General features: G+C 41.4%; 1 protein-coding gene across 1 annotated transcript in view; it reads right to left on the minus strand.

Annotated features, from left to right (window-relative positions):
* The window catches only part of ANXA8 (annexin A8), a 101,824-nt gene that overhangs the window by 67,039 nt on the left and 13,376 nt on the right, over positions 1-21,409 (minus strand). Inside the window, exons 3-5 of the mRNA XM_030203155.1 lie at positions 21,171-21,265; positions 7,988-8,101; positions 2,078-2,168 (exon numbers count right to left, since the gene is read on the minus strand). Of these exons, the coding sequence (XP_030059015.1) occupies positions 2,078-2,168; positions 7,988-8,101; positions 21,171-21,265 (300 nt within the window). The remainder of the gene's footprint in view (positions 1-2,077; positions 2,169-7,987; positions 8,102-21,170; positions 21,266-21,409) is intronic.

The raw sequence follows: 21,409 nt of genomic DNA on the forward strand, positions 1-21,409 counted from the left end.
CACAAGTGTAACAGTTAGAGTGGATTGTGACCCTGGGCTCCTTCTCTACAGTTCACTGCACCTACCACTAGGCTATTCCAGGAACTTGCTTGCTGTTCATATAGGACTGGCCATAACATCCAAGGCTGTCAAAGAAGCTGGTATGTACTGCTTCCTTCACATCTTTGGGGGGAGAGGGGATCAGTGACAACTGGGGAATAAGGGGCTTCATTCCTTTATTCCTCCAGTGGTCATCTTGCCATTTAGGTCACTTTTTTGTGGCTTAGTCATTATTAAAACAGGTGTAGACCAAAACATCTTAGTTTTAGTCCTGGACATTTTGTTGTGTTCCATTAAGGCTGAAAAAATCCGAGTCTTAGGAATGCCCAAATCCCACCCTCAACACACCTCTGACATGCCCCCTTGAGATTGGATGCATTGCGGACTAACTGCATAGAAAAACATCTGCAAAATGGGTTTTGAATACTGATTTGGATGTTTTGGTAAGAAAAACATCTAAATGTTGCTTTATGCCACTTTTTAGCCGGTTTTCTCTTTTGAAAATGAGCCCCATAGTGTATGATATAATCTTACAAAAAAAAAAGAAGATAAGGTTTCTTTAAATTGTTTGAAAAATTCTGATGTGTAACCATCAGGTCCTAGGGCTTTGTTAGAGGGGACAGTATTGTTAATGGTTAGGATATCTTTTTCTGTTATAGTTCTCCTAAAATTGTTTTTTTTTTTTTTGGGGGGGGGGGGATAATTTTGGTTCATTTAATTGTTTAAGAAAGTTTTCACATTCCATATCTTTATTTAAAGATTCAGAATAAAATAAAGTTGTAAAAAAATACAGAAAACTTTTTCAACATCTGTTAAGAAATTATATTTTAATTTTTTTGTTTGCTTTTTGGATACTGTGAAAGGAGTTTTCCGGCATTATTATCAGATTGATGAATGAAGAGTATCATGACTTGCTAGTACTTAGCATTTTATTATATCCATATTTAGCTTGGGCCTGGTTTTATACCAATGGGGGAATAAAAACTCCAAAAATCTAGTAGATTTAGAACTCAGTTCTGAAAACGTCTTTAGAGTTAGGCTCCCTTATAGTCATGTAACTGATTCTGCCATACTGCTTCGTCCTCTTTTTTTTATATTGCAGTTTACCCTATTTTTCTGTGGCATGGTCTTTTACTGCAATGGTCTCCATACTTGTTTTTGGGTTCCATAGGTAGCTGAGGTTTTCAGGAAACCTAGTATATACAATTCATCTCATGTGCAATTCTTGAATGCCCAACTAATTTCAGGGTCCTGACAGATTTGGGAACTGCTATTCAAATATTACCTCTAGAAAGAATTACATTATTTCCTCTCTTAATTAATTGCTAAATTCTACTAACTTTCTGAGTAGACCCATTATTTTCTATCCAAGCCTGTTTTTAGACTTTTCATTTGGTGAAATTAGCTGAGGAATGACTGTTTTCTCTCTAACTTTCTATATTATAACATTAGCCTTGGAGACCAGGGGACACTCAATGAAATTACATGGAAATACTTTTAAATCAAATAAGAGGAAATATTTTTTCACTCAAAGAATAGCTATGGTCTGGAACTCATTGCTGGAGGATGTGGTAACAGTGGTTAGCGTATCTGGGTTTAAAAAAGGTTTGGACAAATTCCTGGAGGAAAAGTCCATAGTCTGTTATTGAGATAGACATGGGGGAAGCTACCGCTTGCCCTGGGATTGGTAGCAAAGAATGCTGCTACTATTTGGGTGTCTGCCAGATACTTGTGTTCTGAATTGGTCACTGTTGAAAACAGGCTACTGGGCTAGATGGACCATTGGTCTAACCCAGTATGGCTATTCTTATAAAATATTTAGGGCTGGTAAAAAAACCTGATCTCTGTTCTGCTCCTAAACCCTCAGAATTCTCTGACCAAACAGCACAAGCACACACATACTTCAATATTACCAAACACAGATGTGGGAAATTCATTGCTCCCCATCTCAATGGCATTGTTTCAGTTATCTGGATTATATTATGATTGGTGACCATTCATGAAACTGAAATTGAATGAAATGTATGCTTTTATTCACCTTTTTCATATATATCAGCTATTTCCGACAGCTTGTCGGGGGTGTGAGTGGCAAATATTTCTGAAATAACAGATTCATCTGTTCCGAGTCCCTTTAAATGAAAGAAAATTAAATTAAGTCAGCTTTCATTTATAATATTTAAGGTTTGAACTTAATTGCCAAATCCCCAAATGGAATAAGCTGGTATATCATAATGAGCAAAATTTGAAAATTCCACTCACCTGCTTGCCCAGGGTGATCAGATTTCTTTGGCAAGGTAGGCATAGACATTTTTGGCCACCATTAAAGCCCCAGAATGAGCAGGAGGCATCTTTGGACCCAGTCAGAGCCCAAGAGGATAGACAAAGGGCTGCGCCAAGTCAGAAATGTAGAGGCTGAAAAGAAGGGGTGGGTGAAAGTGAGAGGATGGGGACTGGAGAAGGAAAGAGAGAGAGGACTGTACATATGTGAGATGAGGGAAAAGGGGAGGGAGAAAAGGCCCTATGGAGATGGGGTGGAGGATGTTTGCACCCACCAGGGAAGAGGTGCTCTCACTATTGGGCTCATTTTCAAAGCAGGAGCAGCCCAATGCAATCTGCCGGCTGAGGCAAGGATGAGATGCTGCCCCACCGCCCCTGGCTGCCCCCTCTCCCCAGTCCAAAATCTCTCCCTTCACACTTTCTGTCTCCCCCAACTCTCAGTCCCCCCCCCCCAGTCATGGTCTGGCTTCACCCACCTTTTTTTCTCAACCCCCTTCCCTGAGTTTACCTTCTTTTTTTGTTTTCCAAAAATCGTTGGCTCAGTGATTCTCATATGTTGCCCTGCCACTGGCACCGACTTCTCTCTACTGTTGCCCACCTCTCTGGTGTAACTTCCTGTTTCCTCGGAGGCAGGCTTCAGTACAGAGAAGAAGCTGGTGTAGGTAGCAGGGCAGCGTATGGGAATTGCTGCTGCTGCCGCTGACTTAGAGAAAACAAAAGAAAAAGATAGACTCGGGGAAGGGGGTTGAGAAGCCAGACTATGGCCTGTGTTGGAGGTGGAAAGGAGTGAGATGCTGCCACTGTTCCATAGGTTACTGTGTAACTTTGTAAGTTTAAGTGCTTTGAAAATACTTCTCCAAGTATTCCTACTGCCCCCATAAAAAATATTGGAAAATGGAGGCAGGATGAGTAATGTCAAGAGCATGTAGCAAGTGCACTTTATTTCTGGGGAAAATCCTAGAGGAATTTATCAAACCTTTTTAATGAGATTATTTTTCTGAGTAGTATAGAGCCAGTTCAGAACAAGTCTAGGATTAGATCAGTTAGAAAATATTCAGTTCTGAGTAACTTTGTCATGTAAGTATGATCATTCATCTTAAAGTGCGTTCTCCACCCGTAAAACCTTGGGCCTAATATTATCTGTTCACCATTCTGTGGCAAATAGTATAGATAAGTTATCTCTATACTCGGGTGGAAGAGGCTGTCTAAAAAGTTATTCAGAGTGGTAAAATTCAACCACTTTCTGGATAGTTTATCCACTTAAGTTAAACCAGTGAAGTAGCAGGCCAGGATCAAATGAATAAGTGATTGTGGCTGCCCAGTTAACTAACCAGGCAAAGTTAGGACATCCTTGTTGCTGTTCCTAACTTTACCCAGGTAGATGGCTGAACATTACCCCTGCCTGGTTATCTACTAGCTCTGTGGTGGTGCCCAGCAAAAGGGAATTTCTGGCTGAGGAAGGAAATGGCCCATGCGGTAAGTGAAACACTTGCCCTGTGGCCATTTTCTGGGGAAGCCCTTTTCTAGCACCAGAGTTGGCATGCAGCACAGGCCATGTCTACCACTGACCATTTTATTGACAATGCGGCAGTAGTCATACCGCCCTTTAGTTAAGGGCTACAAAGTGACAAAGCATAATTGTGAAAAACATATATTAAATTACACAGGATAGTTGTGCTCATGATTTTGAAATTGCTTTGAGAACACAAACTGAGTATATGTAGTGCCACATTCCATGGAGATTGTTTTGACTTGCTTGCTTTTTTCTCCAGGAATATATAATCTTAAGAATTATTTTTCATGTTTTTTAATGGATTCTGCTTTTTTGAAAAAGATTATTTTGGGGCTAAGCCAAAAGCCTATGACTGATTATTTCCCCTGACATATTGAAGCTTTGGCATCAAAAAACTTCGGGATTCTGAGGATTTTGGGCTATGCTCTTCTCCTTTTTCTTGGTTGAAATCTGTGACCCCCATGTTTGCTTAAATTAACAACAGAATTATTTTGTCTGTATTGGTGATAGTTTGCCTGGTGCTCCCTATTGTTGATTTGATCAATAATTATATAAACCAATTTCCATGTGTAAAGCATGTTTTACATCCAGAAAATGACATATAAAATAGCACTGTTTATAAGTATATGCACCAACAAGATGCATAGCATGTATAAGGCAGAGACTAGGTAGAATGGGGATGGAGCTGCAATGTATGGGTGTAATTTATTTATTATTTATTTATTAGGATTTATTTACCGCCTTTTTGAAGGAATTCACTCAAAGCAGTGTACAGTAAGAATAGATCAAACATGAGCAATAGGCAATTTCAGCAGTAAAAATATTCAAAAACAATACAAAGTATGGCATGGTATGCTACTTACAATGTCAACACAATACATAATAGAGCATTATAATTGATAGTGAAGGGTAATAGACAGCCTTGCGAAATACTTCAAGGAGAAAATTATACAGTTACGACTTAAAATACCTTCCAGCCAAATCGAATACGCCTCACTCCTAGACTGTCTAGACCCAGAAGACGGCATACACCCAGCAGACAGAACCTGGACCGAATTCGAACTACTATCAGAAGACCTCATCTCTGATACACTTAAAAGATATGCCAAATCCAACTGCAAACTAGACATATGCCCAAACAACCTCATGAAATCAGCTCCTCAACAATTCATATCAGACCTAACGAACCACATAAACTTCATGCTACTAAATGGACTTTTCCCAAAAGAAAAAGGAAAAATTTTACTCACCCCAAAACCCAAAGACACAAAGAAAAGTGCAAGAGAAATAACTAACTACAGACCAGTAGCATCCATACCACTAACAACCAAAATAACCGAAGGAATTGTAACTAAACAACTCACCAACTATCTAAATAAACACTCAATACTACATGATGCCCAATCAGGATTCCGATCTAATCATAGTACAGAAACAGTATTAATTACCCTCATGACTAAATTTAAACAAATGATTGCAACCGGCAACAACATACTCCTCCTACAATTTGACATGTCAAATGCCTTTGACATGGTTGACCACGGAATCCTATTACACACACTTGATTATTTTGGCATTGGAGGAAACGTCCTAAACTGGTTCAAGGGGTTCCTAACCATGCGTTCATACCAAGTCACATCAAAGTCAGCCACGTCTGCTGCATGGACACCTGAATGTGGAGTACCACAAGGATCACCTCTCTCACCAACCATCTTCAACCTAATGATGATCCCCTTGGCAAAACTCCTATCAAACCATAACCTCAACCCATATATATACGCCGATGATGTAACAATATACATCCCTTTCAAACAAGACATCAAAGAAATCTCCAATGAAATCAACCAAAGTCTACACATCATGAACACCTGGGCAGACGCATTTCGTCTGAAATTAAATGCTGAAAAAACTCAGTGCCTGATACTTACTTCTTAATACAACACGAAGGAATTCACCGCTATAAATACACCAAAACTAAACCTTCCAATCTCAGAAACACTAAAAATCCTTGGAGTTACCATTGACCGCCACCTAACACTCGAAACCCATGCAAACAACACAACAAAAAAAATGTTCTACTGCATGTGGAAACGGAAAAGAATAAGACCATTCTTCCCAAGATCCGTCTTCCGCAGCCTAGTGCAATCCCTCGTACTCAGCCATCTGGACTACTGCAACTCACTGTACGCAGGCTGCAAAGAGCAAATACTGAGGAAACTTCAAACAGCCCAGAATACAGCAGCCAGACTCATATTCGGAAAACCAAAATATGAAAGTGCTAAACCATTACGAGAGAAGCTACACTGGCTCCCACTCAAGGAACGCATTACTTTTAAAGTATGCACACTAGTCCACAAAATTATTCACGGAGAAGCCCCAGCCTACATGTCTGAGTTAATCGACTTACCACCCAGAAATGCTAAAAAATCATCCAGAACTTTCCTCAACCTCCACTTCCCTAACTGCAAGGGCCTGAAATACAAGGTGCTGCACGCGTCAACCTTTTCTTACATGAGCACACAGGACTGGAACGTGCTGCCACGTGGCCTGAAAACGATCTGCGAACAAACCAACTTCCGCAAATTATTGAAAACACATCTTTTTGAGAAAATTTACGGAAAGAACCAAAACACATAAATCCACACTCACTGTTCAGTAATACATCAACACATCCACTATGAATTTTCTATCCTGAAACCTCACCACACATATACCTCTACTCACAAAAAAAAAAAAAAAAATGTATATCATATGTTTTCTGTCATGATATATTGCCCCTTGGCTCCTTGTTGTTTCCTTCCAATGTTTCAACGTTCTTTTCCATTGATATATTCCTTAACGTTACTTTGATTTTGTCTCGTATAACTCTTCACAATGTAATCCATAACCGAATTGTAACAAAATGTATTTCCATCATTCATAATGTATTGTAAGCCACACTGAGCCCGCAAAAAGGTGGGAAAATGTGGGATACAAATGCAATAAATAAATAAATAAATAAAGCAAAGAAGTAACATATAAGTAGGTAAGAAAGTAGGAAGAATTAGAAAGTAAGGTGATTGATTTAAAGAAAGTTGCACATGAGGTCAGAGAGATAGTTAAATATTCTCAGCTAGGGTAGGAGTGGGTAAACATGTCCTGCTGCAGTATGTGCAGCCTGAGTCACTCCTTGTGTGTGTATGTGTGTGTGCGTGAGACTAACAAGTTAGTTGCTTCTTCCATTAAAGGCCTGGTTGAAGAGCCAAGCTTTCACCTGCTTTCTGAAGTAGAGTGTGGGGGCTACTACGGAGAAGGCTCGCTTGCAGGTATCATTTATAGAATATATATGAGTGCATACATGGAGTGCACGCACATATGTACACCTTCTTAAGAGAATGTGTACATTTCTGTGTGAGTATTTGTTTGTTATTGGGGATAATTCTGGGCGCCTTTTTATAAAGACGAGGAAGTAGGGATGGACCAATAAAAATAAATAGTGGATACTTGGAGTAAGAACTGATAAAGCATAAACTTTATTGTGATTTTAAAAAGAAAAAAAAAGACCATAGGTCTACAGAAAACAAATTTCCAAAACGATGGTGGAAATTCTGAAGATAGACTCAGACTTGACATGGTTCTCTGTTTCCTCACTAAGTGCCTGCATCCTATAGAAATGATTTATAGTAGTAATAGTAGTAGTCAACAGTGATCTGAATGATTTAAAACACAAGTGACTGATTGGGGGTTAGGTAATCTTTAAAACTATTAGCACTGAAACACAGAACCATGTTGAATATGAGTCTATCTTTTGAATTTCCACCATCTTTTTAGGGATTTGTTTCATGTAGACCTATGGTCTATTTTTTATCACAATAAACTTTATGTGTTATCAGATCTTACTCCAAGGTTTCACTATCCAATTTTATTGGTCCACCCCTACTTCCTTGGCCTTTGGCATTCATTTTGTAGGGGACCTTTCTCCTTTTTCATTTCCTTGTTCCATTTTGGAAGTTTGACATAAGCACCCTATTTTAAAATCATTGCCCCTCCTTCCCCGGGGCCTGATTATCTTAAGCAGGCCTATAAATTGCAAAACCAGATTAGTAGGTGGTATAGCACTTCAGCCTAGGACACCTGTAAAGTGTAATACATTTCATGCATAAAGAGAATTGGATTTACCTGCATTGCATTATGTAATTGCACACCATAGAACTTATTTGGTTCAAACATTAGTGAAATAATTAAAGTTTGATGATCTCCTTCCAGGATATTCCTCAAGTTAGTGATAAGGTCCTCAAGAGAATAGACAAAGGTAATTAGTAAAACACTTTCCAATACTCATTTATGATTCACAGTATTTTAAAAACTTGTATAATAATGTATAAGATAATAGTGTAACTCCTCCTTCTCCAAATAGAATAAAACAATACAATGACTCTGAGTCATCTTGAACATGTTAGAGGAAGGATATAGGGCCAAACTCTGTAAATGGCGCCATTAAGATCCTTATAATCACCAGTTCTATAAAAGTCGTTTAGCGCTATGCAACTTTGTGAGCGAGGACTTACGCCTGCTGAAACTGGGTATAAATGCTGGTTTATAAATGATGCTAATCTTTAACACTGTGCCAAAATTATAGTAATGCCCCTATCTTGCCCATGCCTCTCCCATGGCCACGCCCCCTTCTGAGTTGCATGTGAGACAATTTAGGTGCACAGTGTTATAGAATAGCTCATAACCAGATCTACGTGTAAGTCCTAATTAGTACCAATTAAAGTCAATAATTGATTGTTCATGACTCATTAATTAGTTTGCATTCAGACCTGGGATCCATGCCCAAATTTGGGGGATCTTCATAGAATCCTGGGGTGGGGGAGGGCATATCTTGTGTCCTGACCTAATTATCAGAACAATAACAGCATTAAAGGGGGTAATTTTGCCCTGTGTGGGATTTTACCAGTTTGTTAAAGCAAAAGTGTGCAAATTCTTTTACTCTGAAAATTGCCAAAACTCCCCCCCCCCAAACCTTTATGTATGCATTTGCACCTGCTCTGTGGGACACTCAGAGGGGCATAATCGAATGGGGTGCCCAAGTTTTCCTGAGGACGTCCTCGCAGGACGTCCCCGCGAAGGGGTGGGGAAACTTGTATTATTGAAACAAGATGGACGTCCATCTTTCATTTCGATAATACGGTCAGGGACACTCAAATCTCAACATTTAGGTCGATCTTAGAGATGGTTGTCCCCGATTTTCGGCGATAACGGAAACCGAGGACGCCCATCTCAGACATGACCAAATCCAAGCCATTTGGTCGTGGGAGGAGCCAGCATTCATAGTGCACTGGTCCCCCTCACATGCCAGGACACCAACCGGGCACCCTAGGGGGCACTGTAGTGGACTTCAGAAAAAGCTCCCAGGTGAATAGCTCCCTTACCTTGTGTGCTGAGCCCCCCAACCCCCCCCCCCCACCCCACTACCCACAACTGAACACCACTACCATAGCCCTTAGGGATGAAGGGGGCACCTAGATGTGGGTACAGTGGGTTTGTGGTGGGTTTTGGAGGGCTCACATTTACCACCGCAAGTGTAACAGATAGGGGGGATGGGCCTGGGTCCGCCTGCCTGAAGTGCACTGCAGTACCCACTAAAACTGCTCCAGAGACCTGCATACTGCTGTCATGGAGCTGGGTATGATATTTGAGGCTGGCATAGAGACTGGAAAAATATTGTTAAAGTTTTTTTTATGGTGGGAGGAGGTTAGTGACCACTGGGGGAGTAAGGGGAGGTCATCCCCGATTCCCTCCAGTGGTCATATGGTCAGTTCGGGCACCTTTTTGAGGCTTGGTCATAAGAAAAAATGAACCAAATAAAGTCGCCCAAGTGCTCATCAGGGACGCCCTTCTTTTTTCCATTATCAGTGAAGGGCGCCCATGTGTTAGGCACGCCCCAATCCTGCCTTCGCTATGCTTCCGACACACCTCCATGAACTTTGGTCATCCCTGTGACGGAAAGCAGTTGAGGATGCCCAAAATCGACTTTCGATTATGCCGATTTGGGCGACCCTGGGAGAAGGATGCCCATCTTCCGATTTGTGTCGAAAGATGGGCACCCTTCTCTTTCGAAAATAAACCTGACAGGGGTTCATTTTCAAAACAAAAAAAAATACAAAAGATGTCATAAGGTGCCAGAAGGAAGTTTTCATCTCAAAAACATCCATGTTGCGATTTTCAACACCCCGATTTTAGACGTTTTGCTTCATAGTTTATCCAAATTTCAAGGGGGCTTGTTTTGGGTGGGACATGGGCAGCCCCAAAAGATAAACGTTTTTATGCAATAATGGAACAAAATGAAAACATCTAGGACCAAAATTAAGATATTTTTGGCTAGACCTGTTTCATTCAAAACTAAATGACCAAAAGGTGCCCTAAATGACCACTAGAGGGATTAAGGCATAACCCCCTCCCCCCTTTACTCCCGTAGTGGTCACTGACCCCCTTCTAGCCCCCTAAGATGTGACAGTGACAGCACATACCACACTCTATGACAGCTTCACATATGATGGCCATTCATATTAGAGCAACAAGCAGGTCCCAGGAATAGCCTAATGGTTGATGCAGTGTACTGTAGAAAAGAAGACCCAGTCCCATATCTCACTCTAACTGATACACTTGTGGTAGATTGTGTGAGCCCTCCAAAATAAACTAAATACCTACTGAACCTACATTGTGACAAGGCTACATCCCAGATGGATAGAATGAAGCCGCAAAACCCTAAACTACAGCTACCAGAAGTCATTGCAGGAGGGAAGGTAGAAGGTGATCACGAAAGAAGGGAATGGATTTCCAGTCCCAGCAGGGGGAGCCCTGGGGATAGGCAAGCTGGCCATATACCGTCTCCAACCACAAGAGGGAGGGAAAATGAAGGAGCCCAGTTCCCCTGGACCCGTAATCAGTATATCATGCCGCCCACCTGTACTAGAGAGGGGTGGGATGAGAACCAGGAGGAGGATTGTATGGATTGTATGGAAGAGGGGGTTAATCAGGCTGAGCAGGGGGAAGAAACCTCAATGGAATGGGAGCTTGAGAGCACTGAGGAGCGCAACACCTGAAGGTTTGCAAACCTACAATGTTTTGGAGTTTATTTTGATTTAAACCCTGCTTAAATAGAGAAGCCTGTTTTCTTTTGTGGGACCTGTTTGCTTTGGGGAAACCCTGAATGTTGGAAAGTTTGCTGGGAGAATTACAAACCTGTTTTGAAACCTGATTATTTTGAGAAACTCTGTTGAATTTGAAAGGCTTGTTTATGAAGGAGGACTGCCTGGTGGGGGAGGGGAAATCCTGCTTGGGGGCAAGTACTGTTTGTTTGCTACTGACTTTGACAAAAAGGAGGGATTTCAAAAGGACTATTGCATCCCCCTCAGTGAAGGGGGCAGAGACTTTGTGTTTAGTGGGTGGTGTACTAAGCAAGGCAGAACAGCCCTGCCTGAGAAGCCTAACCCAGGGCTCTGGAGTGAAGTTTTGGTCATTAACCTGGAAAATAAAGGAATGTTTTGAAGTATCCACTGGTGGCAGTTTGTGAAGATCTTGCTAGTCACGGGAGGCGGTTTCCTCCCCCATAACGGAGCAGCGGGCCCGTTTACAACATATAGATGACATCTGCAAGCTTGAGAACTATTGTAGTGGTGTACGGTAGGTATTTGTCTGTGTGGAGGGCTCACCGTACAATATAAGGGGGTTATGGTGAGATATGTACCTGGACCTTTTATGTGAAGTTCACTGCAGTGCCCCCTAGGCTGCCCCACTATTCTGCTAGGATGTCTGCATATCCAATCTACTAAAAATGATGGCCCCCAGACATGGTGTTTTTCTCTTGGACGTTTTATTTTCCAAAATGGTCCCAAAAGAAAAACGCACTAAGCACAAAATGTGTAGGAAAAAGAACCAAAAAGACAGACCTTTTTCAGGTTCGAAAATGACTATGTTCACCACTCGACTTTTGGACATGTCTAGCAAAAAGTCGAAAAATTGGACTTAGTTTTATTGAAAATGCCCCTTACAGTTTTCTGGGTTAATTTGCATGTATAAACTAGGGATGGATAGCCGGAAAATTGTGCTATTCCCTATGTTGTTTATATAAATTTTCATTTTATTCAGGGTTTTTTTGGGCTATTTTGTTGTTACTGAAATAATGCCATCAACAGTGGTTTGTGCATGTGTGAATTAGTGCGTGCATGCATGCACTATTAAGAAACAGCGTACACTTTTTCCAAAAGAGTGCACTTTCTGTGCAAATAGATGCATTGTTTGCAAAGTCCATTTTTTGAAAGATGTTCTTTTGGCTCTTATGGACTCTTTCACTTCACTTTTTAACCATGCCGGCTATCATTCGGTCCTCCTTCCATCCTTTTTGATACATGGACTACATTGGTCTGGGCTTCCAAGATGATATTTTTAAACAACACCCATGCCTGATTAGAACTCTTAACCTTAGCAGCTGAGCCATTTAGATTATTATTTTTTTTTAGCATTTTCTTCATTTTATCATAGTTGCCCTTTTGAAAGTTAAAAGCAGATGCAGTTGATTTTATCAGTGTCTTCAATCCAGTTACTAACTCAGATTTGATCAAAATGAACAATGCTGCACATGACACAGGAAGCTAAATGAAATAAAATGAAATGAAAATATTTGGGCTACCTGGAGGTTTGCCTAAGGCTGAAGGTTTGCCTAAGGAACCTAATAAACATGCACCAGCCCTGTTCACATGATCCATCAAAATAAATTAATCATAGATTATATTGTACATTAACTTCATTGGTCTCTTCTTCAGATATGGATTGAGCCACAAATAAAAATAAGATTTTGTAGCTTTCTGTTTTATAAGGGAAAGGGAAATGGGACTTGATAAACCACCTTTCTGTGTTTTTTTGCAACTACATTCAAAGTGGTTTACATAGTATATTCAGTATATACCAGAGGCAATGGATGGGTTAAGTGACGCCATAGAAGTACAGTATATATATCAAGTATTGAATGTCTCAGAATTATTAGTGGCTCAGTAGGTTAAGAGGTACATTACTATGCCAGTTAAGAATGGCTAGTTTGCATGGTATAGACTATGACAGGAGCAGACCTTCTTTAGATGTTCACATATGGCTCATTATAATGCATTATGTTAAGAGAGCTCTATGAAGTCATACTTGATTCAACAAAATGAAGAAATAAAATAGATGAAAAAGCTCATACCCCCAAATTCTGTATATGGCATCTAGAGTTGCATGTGTTAAATTGGGTGCATGCCCAATTTCTATATGTAACTTAATTGAATAACAAGTTAATCAGTGCTGATAACTGGGTGGTAACAACCAATTATCAGGGAGGGAACGAGCAGACTCGGAGCCAACAGGCACGCGGCACCCCCCCCCCCAGTGGCGTGCACCCGGGGCGGACCGCCCCCACTGCCCCCCCTTGGTACGCCACTGCCTGAGATGCACATGCAACTAAATTGGCTAACGAGCTAATTAGCACCAGTAATTGGGTGCTAACAATTAATTATTAAAATACACAAAGTGTCCCAGACATTAATATGAGGTAACATCTCTGGTCGTCCCATTGTGGCATTATGTAAGTGTTGGAGCCGTTATCAAAATTATTGGATGTTTTTCTAAAACCTGCTGCACTTAAAGTGAGATCATATATTCAAGATACTACAGATTTTTTACGCTGTTTGCAAGAAGTGGAGTTGATGGAGGAATCTTTATTTGTTACTGTAGATGTTACCTTGCTATTTACAGTGATCCCGCAGGAGGAGGCATTATTAACTATACTTGAGGTATTGCAAGAACGTCCTTTGCCCCATCGGATTCCTACAGAGTTCCTTATGGAGTTGGCTCATCTTAATTATTTTCTTTTCCAAAAGGAATATTATGAACAAAAGCAAGGTATAGTGATGGGGGCTACCCTTGCACCATCTCTTGCTACATTATATCTAGCGAAATTTGAAGATACTTATGTGTATAATTCTAATGATTTTTGCAGGATTATATTTTGGAAACGCTATCTTGATGATATATTTTTCATCTGGAATGGCCCCAGTCAAACTCTTCAAGGATTTATGACAGCACTTAATTCACATCAACAGAACTTACGTTTTACATTTCACTATCATCAGAGTGAATTGGAATTTCTGGATGTATGGGTGTAAAGAAGAAATAATCAGATTTGCACTACGCTGTTCCAGAAGCCAACTTCACGGAATACTTTATTACATTTCTCAAGCTCCCATCCATACCATCTTAAAGTGAGTCTACCTATAAGCCAGTTCCTGAGGATTAAAAGAATATGTTCTGATATGGATACGTTTGAGACGCAAGCAGCACTGATGACGGAACGGTTTTTAGATCGAGGATATCCTAGGTCTATGGTAAAAAAAAGCTTTTTTAAGAGCAAACTTTTCCCATAGAGACCTATTGCTGCAATACCGTGCTAAAGAAGAAACTGATAGATTAACAGCAGTACTGCCCTATTCACCTCTTAGTTCTAAGATCAATGAAATTATTCACTTAAATTGGCATATGCTGCAAATTTATGTCTGTTTTCAAGAACATCCTATCTGTGCCATTAAAAGAAGTAAAACTGTAGGTGAGCTTTTATTTTACAAAAGACTGGATTATAACAGTGATGAAGACAGAATGGAACATGTTAAGTGTGGAGCATGCCAATGGTGCGAACTTACTATTGAGGGCTCTGAATGGCAATACTCTATTAATACACGTCCAATCTATTCAAGATCCTTTACAAACTGTCTGTCCAGTAATGTAGTATATGCCATAATCTGCCCCTGTCAGATGATATACATAGGTAGATCTAGTCGTCCGGTGAAATTACGTCTTACTGAACATAAGTCCAGCATAAAAAATCAGGTCACTACAGCTCCGCTGGTCCAACATTGGCTGGATCATCAACATTCACTTACTGATATAAAATGGCGAATTATAGACCAGATTAAATTAGGGTGGGAAGATCAAGTTGGCGTCTGTAACAGTCGCATAACCACGAGCTCCTGCAGTCTAAATAGCTAACCTGCGAGAGAGTTTCTGACCCTAATTATGGGGAAAAGAAAGGCAAAAATACAGCCTCCTATCTCCATGGTTCCAGTATCTACGCCAGGCAATCATCAGGGAACGCTTGAAGCCTATGGAATCGGGGTTATTGGTGAGCAGGTTCCCGCTTTGACGGGCTCACCCTTGGGTGCGGAGCGCAGCGTTGAGGAGGCTACGTTGAGCCCCCCTTCCTACATTGCTCCCCCGCAACCCGGAAATGCATTGCTATCGGAAGGGCTGCAGCAAGAGGCGGAATTCCTTGGCGCTGTGGGAGGAAGACCTCCGATAACATCAACCCCGGTAGGAATAACAGTAAATCAGGGTCAACGGGATTCCGTTGCCCCTGCTTCCCGGGGCTTCATTTCCGAAGGCAGCGGTGGAGTGATAAGACCTCAGCAAGTAACGATGAACTCACTTTGGGACGTGATTCAAGAGGTAAATAAGACTCTTCTTCAGCTTAATTCAACTTTTAAGGGCGAAATAAAGGATCTGAGACAAAATAATGAGATCCTGAATCAAGGTCTCCAAGAACAGAAAGTGAAATTACAAACAATGGAAAATGAGATTAATAATTTGCAAAACACCGTGGGGACCTTGATTAAAGAAAAAGAAATTCATAATAGGAGATTAGAATTTCTGGACAACATAGGGTGGAAGAACAACCTGAGGATATTGAATTTCCCTAAATCTCCTTTAATAACTGCTTTAAAGATGTTTAGAAAGTATTTGGGAGAGGTATTGGGGGTCCCTGTGGAAGGGTATCCCCCGATTACTAGGACCCAATATATTTCAGGAGTAAAGAAACTGGCTAGTGGTCAACCTCAGGTGACTCCAACCTTGAATTTGACTGAGTTCTTGGAGAATTCCTTGGACCTGGTCACAGAAAGAACTACCATGATTATCACATTTGCCCTTGAAATGGACAGAAATAACATTCTGAAACTTTATTTTCGCCACCTAAATGATTTATTTATGGGGCAAAAGATAAGAATTTTTCCTGACATGGCAAGGAATACTCAAAAAAGGAGAAAGGAATTTTTGTTGATTAAACCTAGAGTGTTAAAGATAGGTGCTACTTTCTTATTGAGGTTTCCTTGCAAGTGTTATGTTACTTTTCAAACAGTTAATTATATATTCTTTACCCCTGATAAATTGTTAGAATTTCTTAAAATGAAGGAGAGTGTTAAACCTCCTGAAGTACCGTCCTAATGATAGGAACGCTGTTACATTGGCTGCGGTACTCTGCTCTACCCTTCTGTTAATAATTGTCTGAATTGCTATGAATGTATTTTTTTTTCTTAGTATCTTGATCCACCTTTAACCTTTAATTTTAAAGTGGTGGTCAAATTTAATAAAATTTTCTTTAGATTTATTATTGTTGGTAGGGAAATATTCCTCTCTGTATATTTCTGAATTTCTTCATTTATGTCCTTGGATGTAAATTGAAAATGTTTAAATAAAGAATTAAAAAATAAATTAGGGTGGGATGGAGGGAATGTTAACCAACTATTAAATTATAAAGATGGATTTTTCAGTTGCAGATTCTTCATCCGCTTGGATTAAATGCTGAGATTGACTGGTGGTCTTTATTTTGAAATGGAACAGGAGTCTCTTGCTTTCTGCTGATTAGCTGGTGTTTTTCTACCTATCAGCAATCAGAGTTTTTGAGTCAGCTGTAGCTTATATATAGTTTATTTATTTTTATTTATTTGTGGCATTTATACCCCGCTCTTTCCCACTCGATAGCAGGTTCAGTGCGGCTTACAAAGTGTGGTACAACGTATCACGGAGATAATACAGGTTTGGGAACAATGTATCAACGAGATGACATAATTACATAGAGTAAGGACCGGGCTAAGTTACTGCAGCCATTTTGTTTCTATGCAGCAGTACAGGACACATATGCTTTGGTGAGTGTTTTTGTATTTAACCTACCTTTTTTGAATGTATGAGGGATCAATATAACGCTGTGACAAAATTTCTGAGATGTTTTTATTCTGTTTTTGTAGACAACCTCTGCCCTGAGGAAGTTTTTTTACGAAACCTGGCCATGTCGGTGGAGGTTCTCCTGTTACTAAACATTGTCACCAACCAGATAAGATAAGTGCTGTGTTGTGCTACACCATAGGTTCTAAGAATAATCATGATTTGTTATATAAGATATTTATGCCACAAATACAAAAAATAAGGGTGATCTAATGAGGATTTGTACCGCAACCATGTTTTTCAATATGAAGAAAGAACAAGCTGTTCTAATGGTGTGAGTTGCACTAAGATCTGATGATCCCCCCAAAATCTATGAAAAAATAAAAAATATGGTAGATTTTAGATTTGATTTTCCTGCTGTAATATTAATGTCTGGGACACGTGGAGGGGCATAATCAAATGGAAATCCCTATTTCCATGCGCGTTTATCTCCGAGAACGGGTCCGTGAAGGGGCGGGCCGAACCGTATTTTTGAAAAAATGGACGTTTTTGAGCTGGGCATTTGTTTTTTTTAGCGATAATGGAAACTAAAAACGCCCAGCTCAAAAACGTCCTAATCCGAGCCATTTGGTCGTGGGAGGAGCCACGATTCGTAGTACACTCGCCCCCCTGATATGCCAGGACACCAACTGGGCACCCTAGGTCAGTGCGGTGGACTTCAGAAAAAGCTCCCACATGCATAGCTCCCTTACCACGGGTGCTGAGCTCCCAACCCCCCCTTCCCCAAAACCCACTACCCACAAATGTACAACACTACCATAGCTCTTAGGGGTGAAGGGGGCACCTACATGTGGGTACAGTGGGTTTTGGAGGCCTCCCATTTACCAGCACAAGTGTTACAGGTGGGGGGGGGGGAATGGGCCTGGGTCCACCTGCCTGAAGTACACTGCGGTACCCACTAAAAGTGCTCCAGGGACCTGCATACACGCAGGCCTCTAGGACGTGTTACTGCTGTATAACATTGGCACACCAGTTTACACCTGAAGACTAATCTCTCCGAAAACGTTCTTTATTGGAATAAGCACGCTTACTCACAGTTAACTGCAGATCAGAGGTTGTGCCCCACCACTGGCAACGAGTCTCCCTGGTAGTGAGATTAGCAGGTCAGAGCTGGCAGAATGCTGTACAATGCCCTCTTTCAGCCACATTCAAGGTAAGAACTAAGTCCTCTAACGTGGCTAACACATGGAAGGGATCTAAAACTTGCTTACAAAAATGGCCACTACCTCATGGACTACTGGAAACAAAACTGGACACACTCTGACCCAGTAGGCAGGGTGAAAAGCACCATGGGAGAAGAGCCTACCAACTACCAACATCGTGAGACTGTAACACAAGCTGATGAAATCACGGAGCCCAATACCCTACACCCACCACAATGCAATGCTGATGTGACCCTGTAGTGTACCTGAGAGCCACATCTGACCCAGGGAAAGGCTGTGAGAGGATCAAACATATTCTGCTGTCATGGAGGTGGGTACGGAATTTGAGGCTGGCATAGAGGCTGGAAAAAAAGTTTTTAAAGTGGGTTTTTTTTGGTGGGAGGGGGTTAGTGACCACTTGGGGGAGTCAGGGGAGGTCATCCTCGATTCCCTCCAGTGGTCATCTGGGCAGTTGGGGCACTTTTTTGGGACTTGTTCGTGAAAAAAAAGGGTCCAAAAAAGTGACCCAAAATCACGGTAAAAACGCCTTTTTTTTTTCGATTATCAGCTAAAGACGCCCATCTCTCCTCGGCTGATAACCACGCCCCAGTCCCACCTCCACCACGCCTCCGACACGCCCCCATCAACTTTATTCGTTTCTGCGACGGAGTGCAGTTGGAAACGCCCAAAATCGGCTTTCGATTATACCGATTTGGGTGCCTTTGTGAGAAAAACGCCCAACTCCCGATTTGGGTCGAAATATAGGCATTTTTCTCTTTCGATTATAAGCTGGTTTGTGTATTTTAGTTATATTCAAGTCCCCACATTGGTTTGAATATTTTGGTCAATCAATTGAATAACAATTAATTATTGGCATTATATTGGTAACATTTTTGATTTGCATGTGCATCTTGCTAAGCGCTATTCTATAAAGATCCATATGCAAATCTGATAGCGTACAACTCAAAAAGGGCGTGGTTGTGGGAGGGGCATGGATGGGTCAGAGGCATTCACTAAAGATGTGTGCAGTATTACTGAAAACACCTGGGATCTGCACCTAATTACACACCAGGAATTACACCAGATTTCAGCCCAAATTTTGGTGCAGAAATGGGCTCGAAGCGCTATTCTATAAACAGCTTGCAATTCCTATATTATAAAGACACAGAGAGGGGCATTTTAGAACGGGGCCGGCCATCTCTAAGGGCACCCATCTCCAAGGATGGTGCCGCCAAGGGGCAGGGCCGACCGTATATTCGAAACGAGATGGGCGTCCATCTTTCGTTTCGAAAATATGGTTGTGGGTGCCCAAATTTCAACATTTGGGTCGACCATGACCTAAATGCTGAGATCGCCGGCTGTAGAGATGGGCACCCTCGGTTTTCGCCAATAATGGAAACCGAGGGCGCCCATCTCAAAAACGAACAACTCAAAGGCATTTGGTCATGAGAGGGGCCAGGATTCGTAGTGCACTGGTCCCCCTCACATGCCAGGACATCAACCGGGCACCCTAGGGGGCACTGCAGTGGACTTCACAAAATGCTCCCAAGTCCATAGCTCTACTGCTACTACTACTACTACTATTTAGCATTTCTATAGCGCTACAAGCTCCCTTACTTTCGGTGCTGAGCCCCCCCCCCCAAAACCCACTCCCCACCACTATACAACACTACCATAGCCCTAAGGGGTGAAGGGGGGCACCCACATGTGGGTACAGTGGGTTTCAAGTGGGTTTTGAAGGGCTCCCATTTTCCACCACAAGTGTAACAGGTAGGGGGGATGGGCCTGGGTCCACCTGCCTAAGGTGTACTGCACCCACTAAAACTGCTCCAGAGACCTGCATCCTGCTGTCATGGAGCTGGGTATGACATTTGAGGGTGGCATAGAGGCTGGCAAAAAAAGTTTTTAAAGTTGTTTTTTTTTAGGGTGGGAGGGGGTTAGTGACCACTGGGGGAGTCAGGGGAGGTCATCCCCGATTCCCTCTGGTGGTCATCTGGTCAGTTTGGGCACATTTTTGTGACTTGGACCTAAAAAAAAAAGGGACCAAATTCTCACCAGGGATGCCCTTCTTTTTCCATTATCGGCCGAGGGTGGCCATGTGTTAAGCACGCCCCCGTCCCGCCTTCACTACGCCTCCAACATGCCCCCTTAAACTTTCGCTGGCCCCGCAACGGACTGCAGTTGAGGCCGGCCAAAATCGGCTTTCGATTATGACGATTTCGCCGGCCTTGAGAGATGGGCGGCCATCTCCCGATTTGTGGCGGAAGATGGCCGCCCTTCTCTTTCAAAAATAAGCTGGATAGGTACCCATGTGTCTTTGTAAATTACTAGTGTTAAGTGGCAACATTGTGCTCACCTTGAAGGCACAGACATGTTTGAGTGCAAAGTTTTATACTGTATTTTATGATTAACTTGTGAACTTGTAAGTTCAGCGCAAAGTGTGCCCAGACTATACTGACCTACAGTAAAAGTATGTGTGTTGAAGCCTGGCGCTTTTATAAGAGCCATTTTCGGCATCTGTATGGCCACAAGTGACTGAAAATAACTTTATATATTTGCCACCTAAATGGTAAATTCTGTAAAGTAGCAAGTAACATTTGCCTGCCAATTATGTAAAACAAATGTTCAGAATAGTGGCATATATGCATGTGTGTGCACATATGTGCATATATGCCAACATTCCGCCTAACTGCTATTCTGTAAATACACATGACACATATTTTACAGGTGAGCATACAGATGGGCAGACTCTGGGCAGTGTTTGGGCCAGACTCACATTTATATATGTAACTTATAGAATACTATAAATTACATGTATTTTTCTGGCATTTAGGTGTGAGCACTTACAGCAGCTTTATGGTTAGTGTAAGTTCCTAAATTCTATGCGTGCATCTTGATTTCTTTATTTATTGGGATTTATTAACCATCTTTATGAAGAGACTCACCCAATGTGGTGTACAGCAGGTACAGTTTAGCATAAAACTTGCAAGTATGTCATCTGTTATGTTAATATTCTATAAAGAAAAGTAAGCATCTACTTTCCCTTATAGAATAGGTGTCACATAGCATTCTGGAAGCCTAATTACAGGGCACCCTGCTTTAGAAGTGCCTTTCTTGTGCATTATTTTATTTACCTCTCCATATATATTGAAATATGCTGAGCTGATTTCTTGACGCTGCATATTGGTTCTGCCAGTAAGTATGTTGTTTATGGTAGTTTTATCAGCTCCTAATTTAAAAATAAAGAAAACAAAAACTTAGACAGCTCATGAAAAGCCACGATGCTGGATGCAAAGTTGAAGGGGTTTGTTTATAATAATGCTCCAAATGGAAGAGGGGGGGGGGGTGGGGGGATAAGCAGGTTGGGGATCCA

This window comes from Microcaecilia unicolor, chromosome 5 (genome assembly GCF_901765095.1).
Source record: "Microcaecilia unicolor chromosome 5, aMicUni1.1, whole genome shotgun sequence".
In the NCBI taxonomy this organism is placed as follows: domain Eukaryota; kingdom Metazoa; phylum Chordata; class Amphibia; order Gymnophiona; family Siphonopidae; genus Microcaecilia; species Microcaecilia unicolor.